The sequence below is a fragment of the Neodiprion lecontei genome, chromosome 4 (genome assembly GCF_021901455.1).
Source record: "Neodiprion lecontei isolate iyNeoLeco1 chromosome 4, iyNeoLeco1.1, whole genome shotgun sequence".
Lineage (NCBI taxonomy): Eukaryota > Metazoa > Arthropoda > Insecta > Hymenoptera > Diprionidae > Neodiprion > Neodiprion lecontei.
In genome coordinates this window covers 37,177,154-37,187,042 of record NC_060263.1, presented here as the reverse complement: position 1 = coordinate 37,187,042, position 9,889 = coordinate 37,177,154, and the positions used below count along the sequence as shown (strand labels likewise).

Genomic DNA, 9,889 nt, shown 5'->3' with positions numbered 1-9,889 from the left:
ATACCATTAGATATGGCACATCCCAATCTTGAAAGCGTCTCCTAAATTTCATTTGATGCTGTGTAAGTTTTCTAACGTCAAGTAGTCCCTGAATTAACTGACGAATCAAAACTTTCAAGGTTTTGAGCAATATTAATTAACATTCACTATATAGTCACCCAATTCTTGGAACCAAATCAGCCCCCCGCAAGATCAATCTCCGTGTGCCGTTATACCATTTTTCACAAAAGCATGAGAAAAATAGACTGTTCATTATTATTTCTCCTTTCATATCCTTGAAACGTTTCGGGATATCCGGTAATATCGCATAATTGCGGTCATTATAAAAATAAGGAGAATGCTCATGTTTCCAAGGGATAGTAAAATCGCTTTTTGCACAACCGGGACAATTTGCACAAATTGCATCATCGGTGCATTGATTCGTTATCTCTGCGCTGTTTTCGGATACGATTTCTCTCTCCTCACACGAGCCCACATTGATAACGCGAGAAATTTTCGAAGGTGGGGTGCTTATTATCATGTTACGATATACATCAAACGTTACATGTTCTGACATTATGATTAGTAATTCTTTTCTTCGCAAGTTAATGGTTTATCTGACATACTGTCACTCCCAGTGTAGTTAGACAGAAAAGAAACAATTTTAGACTTTAATGTTTTGTTATTGTTCCATGAAGTATCTTTGTCATATTAATGGATGAAACTTTATTTGATCCATACTTCAAGCGATGCTATTTATGGTTCGTAAGACACATATCATTATTTGATATACACTGAAAAATATAAATTTCAGTGTGGAAAAAAGAATGCAAGAACTAAGAATAACTGAGGAAGTGGAAGAAGTGCCTTTGGATGTCATGTTCGCAGGTAATTCAATCAATATTGACTTTTCTTTTCATATTACCTCTAAATTACAGTTGCTTTCACGCACTGTTTTGTGGTGATAAAAGCTTATGACACTTTTTCAGCATACTGTCGAATGGATCCACTTTCCAATTCGACAGGCGTAAAGTTGCTGCCACTTTCGCAAAGCGATAAATGGCTGGCGTCAGCTAAAATTCTTGATATGCATAAAGTCACAACGACTGACACTGGATTGTGTTTTTTTAAATTTCACAAACGTGCCATCAGTTTCGAAGAATACCTCATATACTTGGAAGATTTGGCTCAAACAAAGGGTTTAAACATTGAAGACATGAAATTTGCAATGCAGAGAAGTGGAAAGCCAGTTCATCCATTAGATATAAAAAAGAAAAAAAAATGATTGTTAGAACTAATAAACACGAGATGCAAATATGCAGGATATTCTTCAGGATAGTTTTCTAGTCCCAAATTATATAACCATTTTATGTATGTATTGTTAGCACTGTTATATAATCTGTACAATAGTTATGAGATAGATACTTAAGAGCACTTTCCACGTATATTTGTATTCTCTATTTGGATCCTAGTTCAACTTCAAATCGATATTTACATCTCATATACAAGTTTTCACAAATACAATGAAATAATAACAGCCAATTCAACATAATTTCCCCTAAAGCTAGATTTCAGAACACGATAATTTAGAGAAATATACTCTTTATCAATATTCGACTAGTATTTCTATGAGATATTTAACCAAGCTGCAATAAATAATGTTATGTAATTCATCATGAGGAACTCAATATTTCAACAGGCTCTTACTTATCTCGATACAATCAAGTGTATCGCGAAGTACGAGTAGTTCCGCAGTATCTTGCGACTTTCATCGATATTTGCTGGTACGGCAAAATTCACAGTGCTCAATTTTATAATACGACAAATTGTTTATTCAAGGAACCTTATTTCTTTCACGTATTCAAAATACTTGTTGTGGATTAACAATGATATAAGTAGAATAAAATTTGAAAAACAACGTAATAGGTTCAAAAATAAAGCTGATAATATCTGTACATCCTTTTCAAAGGCACTTTCACCAAAAAGAAGAGACTGACATAACATTATTCTGCAGTACCATTTTTTGTGCTTCGCGCAGTTACAGAAGAGAAGAAAAAATATTCTTCCTTAAATCAGAAAATTTATGTACAGTAAGATGAATAGGCATACGTGTCTTGGAAGTAACGTAGAAATTCATTTTCGACATTTTTTCTCAATGTAAGGATTGCCTTGTATTGCAATAGCGTGTAACCATGTTGGTTATACCCAATAGTAATATGATTCCCGAACCAACATTTTTGTAAAGTTTTGAAGACTATTGAAGAAATAAATAAAATTTATCAAAGTTCAAGAGATAAAGCACAACTGATCTCTACCAGCATATCATGTTTTATCAATGCATCAGTATACAATACTCTAAGAATCATCTCTTGTTTCCTTCCAATAATACTAGAGTTTAAGTGTGGTTATGAATCCACTTCAACGCATCTCTTACATTTATCAGTGAAACTCTACTTAAAAAGCTGGCTATCAATTGATACTCGGGCATTGTGCGACGTCCACATGATCGGGTAGATATTTGCTGAGTATATTCACGATTGGAAATGAGATCTGCGTTCAATTTCTGAGAAAGTTGATTTGGCGTAGAATCAGTGATCTTTCGACCCTCGCAAAGAACTTTGGTCGTGAGACACAGAAGCCATTGAAGAATCTTGAACACAAAAATAATAATAATAAAAATGACAGTACATCAACGCGTGAAATTTAAAGCTCAAAAAGTAGAACAACTATCACCTCGTTGCTTGACGGTAATTTACTGTCGCTGTTTAACCAAATGCTTGGTGCCCAGAGAAAGACTTGTATAATGGTTGCCGCCATATCGGGATTATTCCTCTGTAACGGAAATAGAAGTGATATTAGTTTTGATGAATTTTTGAAAACACTTCCTTCCCTTAACAAAATAAATACCTTGTACATGCTTCTGTTAAGCATATTCTTAATCAATGCTACAATAACAGGTGGTATTACTTCTGGAAGTGGCGGTAATTCCGATTCTATATAGCTGTGGTTCATCAGCAGTGGTTTTTGCCCTTTTTCCCCATAAAATGGATTCTTCTGACCAAATATTTCGTATGCAATAGCCCCTGCAGCCCACAGATCAGCTTTTGTGTAATTCAAGCTAGTGAATGGTCCTGGTTCAGCATTAACGATTTCTGGAGCCATCAGTGCACTGTTTCCTCCTTTGTCAATATCGTGAGAACTATATGGCAGGTAGAGACCATGAGTTTTGTCTGCCAAGCAGCATCCAAAATCAGTTATTACCAACGACGGGCAATTATCACGTTCTTCTGAAAGGTCCAGAAGAATATTGTCACTTTTGAGATCCCTGTATTAAAAAATTTCACTGTATTAATAAACATACATTACGTGTAACCAAAAATACCACATTTTTATCTGTTGTTCAAAACGTAAATTAAAAGCAGCATGAAGAATTCACGCTAATTCTTTTTTAATGAACAAATATTAAGTCATCCATTGGTATAATAACCACGGTGCATGATATAAGAAATATTCGTCTACACCAAGTGGAAAACGTAATCCAACACTGACTCCCTTACCTGTGTGCAATACCTGCTGAGCACATGTGAACAATCCCTTCCAATAGTTGTGCTAACAACAATATCGATTTTCGAACGATTAATTCTCTGCCCACCATATATTGTTTCAAGCTAACATCATACCTGAAATACAATACCCGTATTGTCATTGGAAATCGATACACTATATTGATATCTCATTTCGTTGTAACATAACATGTAACATGACACACATGATTCTAGGTATACCTTTCCCAAGTGTTTCTCTTGTTTATAATTTTAGAAAATACCAATAAATTTGATCCAATTTTTCAGAATCTGCAAAATTCCGGAAATTTGAAGCTCCCAGATTATATTGTCAAGTACCTTTTCATCAGCAAAAAGAGGCTCATATTCCTTCCAGAGCCGTTCGGGTTAATCCTAGGTGGAAGAGCGTCAGGATACATTTTCGATGATCCCGGTAAATCAGGAACTCTATCGGCAAAAACGCAATACATAGCAACGATGTTCGGATGTGGAGAAAGAATTCTTTTGTTGTCAGCCATTTTCTGTTCCCACAAAGCCAGTTCTTCATTCTGACAATGTTTTCTAGCTGGTACAGTCTCTCTGTACATAGCTCTCAAAATAGCTGTTGCATTAGACTCTGCGTCATAGTTGAACATCATTTTAATAGCTAACGGAAAGCTGGACAGATCCTTATTACTGGTATCAACAGTAATTTGAGAATCCTGTTTTTCTTCGGGGTCAATCGGACGAGTGGCATACACGACTGCTGAGCATCCTTTGGCTATTGCTGGTCCAATTACAAAATCCTTTAAATCAACTGGATTGTCTTCAATCGTTGTTGCTTCGTAATTCTGGTCGTTTTTTGGAGTGTTCCATTGTACCTTAGACACAGCCTCCTATGAATGAGGTAACAGTTGATTACATAACATGTTAAATTTATTACAGTCTATAGACGATTTTCAGACGGTTTAGCGTTCCTTTTCGTGGCTAGAAAATTTTCACAATCGTTCATTAGTTAAATTTTACAAAAACAAGTGTGTTGAAATAACATTCAACTCACATGTGACTATCTAAAATCCCATTTACAAAATAATTATAAATGCCAGCTAAGTTTGAACTTGGAAAAATGATATATTTATAAACAACATAAAGTCTGAATAATAATAACAAATAAGCTGACATTTGAATAAGAGCCATTTGTAGATGACATCACCATGTCTAATGAAGCTTTAGTTAAGGGTTTATTTTTTCCTTTGAATGACATGATAAAATATGAATTTCATAGAAGTTGTGTTGCAAAAAATGAAATTTGTTTGTAAGAGCATCTAATTTTTATGTTCCAAAAAAATATCTGGAAGTATGCATACTCTGATTTCCCAGCAAACGCCTTCCAGCTCGTCATCTTTGGTAAGTATTCCAGTACCAGATGCCAGCGATACGCCAACCAGAGCAAAGAATGGTCTTGAATCTCCAAATAATAAACGTTTTGCTGCACGACGTCGTAAATCTCCGGCGAGACTATTGGTCACTCGCTTCAAAACATTGTCAACAAATATCCGCCGAGCATGGAGTCCCAGGAATCCGAGGTGTCTCCCTGCAGCAGAGACATTACCACCCGTAGGCAGCTGGCCCTGGGTCTTACCTGAATCAAGAATTTCAAAATACACTAGTCATAGTTTGGCAAGAAATTTTATTTTTATTTTATGGTGTTGAAATATTTATTAGATTATAGTTGAAGAAGAAATTAATTATGAGTCAAGAATTCTTGTTCATTAGTAATCAATCAACTAACTAATTGATACATAAAAATCTGAATTGAATTAAAAATTGTCCCATAAGTATGATAGTAAACAAGAATGTTTGCTTTTGATTCTGTAATTCTTTGTGTTGTTCTCAACATGAAAGTAATTTATTCCTACTCTCTCGCATAAAATGATGTTTCAAGTCGAAAGTATGGAATAAAACAATGAGAATACACTCTACACTGAATTGAAGCGGGAGTAAAATCTAACATTATTATGAGCACCAGTCGCGTTAAACGTATATAATCACATGTAAAATGCTGAGTATATAAAATTGTACAAAACTTGGAAGTGCGTATAATCGCAACAATGAAGGTGCCTCGAGTGATTTTACTAAAAAAAAAAAAAAAGACAATGAAAACAACGATTCGTACCAGCTCTGAGATTGGAAATGACGTTTCAAATGAATGCAGTATTTACATATACATTCCAAGTACGACATACCTATAATACGCCGTTACGTTGCAAGGGATAACCTAATGATAGTGACATGGTTATTTGTGACGATTGCCAGCGAATTGGTACCGGACTGATGAGATTGATGTGTCGAGTCGATTTGAGTATGATAGTCACGGGTAGAAGATGACAACAGGCCCTTACCTACTTCCACAACGTGTATTTTGTTGCCTTGCGTGTAATATTGTGGATTGCGTACTGAACGGAGAAGGACACGACCATTTTGCAGGAGACGTTGCGCTACCGTTCGTAACGACATTTCTCCGCACTCGTGGGCCGAGAGAGCCCGGGCGGGCCCTAACCCAGACGCGAAGAGTTTTAACTGGAAAATTTTGATCGCGCAATTATCAAGAGTCCTGGAACACTCTAATTATTTTTAAAAGAATTCGAACACGTCTTTTGTCGCCAGTTCAAAGTTCACCATTTGCAATTATCATACCCATGGATGAACCTGCCTTTCGGACCCGATTGGGTGAAATCAGCCTCCATTTTGCGCAGACTCGAAATCCGCAAAAGCGCGGGAAAATATGAAATCAGGAAACAGGACGTATACTACTCGCGGGTTTTTCCTTCTTTCGGATAAGGTACCTAGTGAAGCTGAATGCGACAAAAAAATCGTATCGCCAACAACGCTAATATAACGGTATAAGTATAATTAATTTTTCTGTCATAGCATAGATACTTATCATACTTCCTAGTTCGCAAGTACATCCGCGATTGTGGCGTTATAAAGGTAAACTTGCGTTGTAAAATCTGTTCAGTCTACTGATGATACATTTGGCGAAGTGCGAGGACACGCATAAAGAAAAATAATTCCAGTCAACCAACTTCTCTCAGTCTGAATTGATCCGTATTTACGATTCGAATGACGAAAGTGCGCCTGACAATGAGCGATACTTGGAATATAATGGTCATGCGTAAAGCGCACAAGTCAACTACGCAGGATGCTGGATTGTTTCACTTCCGGTATACGGGTCTTCCATCATATGTTTGTGTGCCGTGAAAATTGTTGGTTGTCAAAGTCGAAGGATATTTTTTCATTCGTTGTGACTCCTGATTTCTAACAATCGCAATAATATTCGCCCCGTATTTAGCCAGGTATTATCAAAACTCTGCGAGTGTACCGTGAAGTCGTATTTTCCAAACGCTCAAATTCCAGTTAACCTTTACAACGTTGACGTGGTTTTTTTTTTTTTTTATCATTTTTTTTTTTCATCGTCAAAACTGACGTCTGACTCCTCTACGAAAATAGGTTATCACGTTATACGTATACATGTAATTAATTGTATCGCGGTAATGTGTCTCACGAAAAACAGTTGAGCCTGATGTGAGAAATAATTAATACTCATTCGTGAATACAAGTGTGAAAACAGTGAAGTTTCCATTACCAATAGTACCGATCAACCCAGCCTAGTTTATATATATATGGTAATAATGAATAGAAAGCCAAACACTGCCACTGCTAGATTAAAGCAAGACTATTTGAGACTGAAAAAGGACCCGGTGCCGTACGTCGTAGCTGAACCCGTACCTTCGAATATATTAGAATGGTAATAAAGATAACATTATTTTGATCCTTCGCGTGCGTAAAAGATTGACAATTCATCCATTTGCACAATATTGATGTCAGTCGACGTATAGCATTGAATCAGGCTGCAAGCCTACGACGAGACAATTGATTTGTTTATTTATTTTTATACTTACAGGCATTATGTTGTCAACGGTCCGGAAAGTACACCTTACGAGGGTGGATTTTATCACGGAAAGCTCGTATTTCCACGGGAGTTTCCTTTCAAACCACCTAGCATATACATGACCACGCCAAACGGCAGATTCAAAGTAAACACACGGCTTTGTCTATCCATATCCGATTTTCATCCAGACACTTGGAACCCGGCATGGAGTGTTTCCACCATTCTCACCGGTCTCCTTAGCTTCATGGTAAGAAGGCTTCAGTAAAGTACATTTCCCATGTGCTAGTACTTCACATTGAAATTGCATATTTTTTTTAAGGTTTTCGCCAATATTGTTTCAAAAACTGTTGCAATACTTAAAACAAATGGAAAAATTCATATTCTACTTATTGTTGACATGTTGCTGGTTTCAGTCAAAATTTCAAATATTTACAATGTATTAAAAGTTTTGAGATATTGGAAAACTGTTGAAATATGGATATTGTTTTCGCACAGATTGAAAAGAGCCCGACACTGGGCAGCATAGAGACACCAGACTATGAAAAAAGGCTGTTGGCATCGCAGAGCCTTGAGTACAACCTCAAGGATAGTACATTTTGTGAATTATTCCCAGACACGGTATCGGTAAGTCGATAACCTCTTTGTTTAATGAATTTTTAAGATTCATTTACTCATTATGCAGCAAACTAGATACATAGATGCAATGATTTCACTCGATAGGCTATAAAAGCAGAGTTGGAGCACCGCAAGGAACTGGAAAAGCAAGCAAGGCATCAGTCGACAGCATCTGAAGTATCTTCGTTAATTAGAGATCAGTTTCAGAGAGAACAGAGTCCGCTTCATAGTGCCCTCACTAACCTCATTGTTATCGTAGGTTTTGCCGCGTTTGCCTATACTGTGAAGTATGTTTTGAGAAGCATTGCTACCGAGTAAATTAATTCTAGTTATATCATAGACATATTATGTTCTGTTCTACTGAAAACCTAAGAATGGGGTTCGTGTTTCTGTTATAAAAACACACTAGGAGCTTCGAAAGATCTGATATCTAGCGACTGGTCGAGCAGACGTAGGTAATAGTTCTTTTGTCCTGGACACGGATTTGATAGGAAACAATGATGTTGTTTTGATACCGAGAATGACTATTCAGTCTAATGTAACCAGGTCCGTAATCACATGGTTGAGTGAATTACTCGCATTATCCAACTCAAACATATGCATTTCCATTATTCATCTATAATATTTCTTTTTAACAATTATTTGCTTCAATTTTCATGTGTTATCTAGTATTCGCATTATAATTATCGTTGAATATGCAGATTCTAAATCACAAAATATTAGTAATATGAAGAAGATATATTTCTATAGATTTATAGAATACCTTCTACCTTGTTATTCATTTTAATTAAGCACAATATTACTCGCGAAATCATGCAAATTTTTCAATTTATTTCATGTTTTTCATTCATGAAAAACGATGGTCGAAAATTTTTGCATGTCTTCAGCTATGCAGAAACAATTACACAACAAAGTATGGAATTGAGTATGTATGATGCTCGACCAATTAGCCAATTGATTCAATTATCTTCTTCATGTCGATATGTATTATATGTCGCCGATCGATACAGGTAGTTTTTGTAATAGAGTTACAGAAAATGCAGCTTTCACTAATATTTGAAACATACGTTTTATTTGCATTAACATCTTTATTAGAAAACAAACACGTTTCTGCTTCGTATCTCATCCCTACCAAATACAAACTCAGTATGAATTCAATTAGATCGTGTGATGGAAATTAACTTGACGTTAATATTCATAAATGAAAAAAAAATAAATAAAATTGGATCAAAGACTTTTTTTTTTAAACAACTTGAAAGCGGAATATGATTAATAATAAATAGGTAAACATAAGTAAACGCTGTATGAATTTTTTAGGCACGTTCAAGAATCGTGAATAACATGTTTTCATTGATACGTCGGATGATCGTCAATTTACAAGGTATATTTTTAGTTTTGCAAATTAAAGTGTGATATTCGTATCAAAAAGTTGAGGCACAATTTTGGCTCGCACTTTTATATCAAGTATCCGCAATGCACAATCTTGATATTACATGTTAAACTACATTATCGAGTTGAATATGAGTAAAAATAATTGGGTTTAACGGTCGCACATAGAACACGAGATGATTTTATGATTCTTGTCGGAATTTCTTTTTAAATAATTTATATTCAAATTAACGCTAACACTTCTGCGATCGTGCCGAAAAAAATTCATGTGTAATGATTCCTACAAACAATAGATGCATGTAAATTTCAGTGTGACTGTGGTTAATGGAAAATAATTCCTGCATCACAGTTATCGCTTACGGTGTATAGGTTCAGCTAAAATATCGACGCATTGATATTATGTTACAAAACG

At 35.7% G+C, this 9,889-nt stretch overlaps 2 protein-coding genes across 3 annotated transcripts; one reads left to right on the top strand and one right to left on the bottom strand.

The window, feature by feature from the left end:
- Positions 1-1,404: 1,404 nt before the first annotated feature.
- LOC107226023 (serine/threonine-protein kinase Pink1, mitochondrial) lies at positions 1,405-6,224 on the bottom strand. Of its 2 annotated transcripts, XM_015666696.2 has the most exons (7): positions 5,924-6,223; positions 4,889-5,163; positions 3,882-4,417; positions 3,537-3,659; positions 2,887-3,304; positions 2,713-2,811; positions 1,405-2,629 (listed from the first exon to the last, which is right to left on the bottom strand). In XM_015666696.2, the coding sequence occupies exons 1-7, from the start codon at positions 6,036-6,038 to the stop codon at positions 2,375-2,377; spliced, it is 1,821 nt and encodes a 606-aa protein (XP_015522182.2). In that variant the 5' UTR covers positions 6,039-6,223; the 3' UTR covers positions 1,405-2,374. The 2 variants fall into 2 exon arrangements, with proteins under 2 accessions (XP_015522182.2, XP_046595016.1); XM_046739060.1 differs by lacking the exon at positions 3,537-3,659 and having other exon boundaries at positions 5,924-6,224.
- Positions 6,225-6,635: 411 nt separating this feature from the next.
- On the top strand, positions 6,636-9,544 carry LOC107226028 (ubiquitin-conjugating enzyme E2 J2). Its single transcript, XM_015666700.2, has 4 exons — positions 6,636-7,329; positions 7,486-7,720; positions 7,969-8,097; positions 8,194-9,544. Exons 1-4 carry the CDS (start codon positions 7,205-7,207, stop codon positions 8,404-8,406), a joined length of 702 nt encoding a protein of 233 aa, XP_015522186.1. The 5' UTR covers positions 6,636-7,204; the 3' UTR covers positions 8,407-9,544.
- Positions 9,545-9,889: the final 345 nt, after the last annotated feature.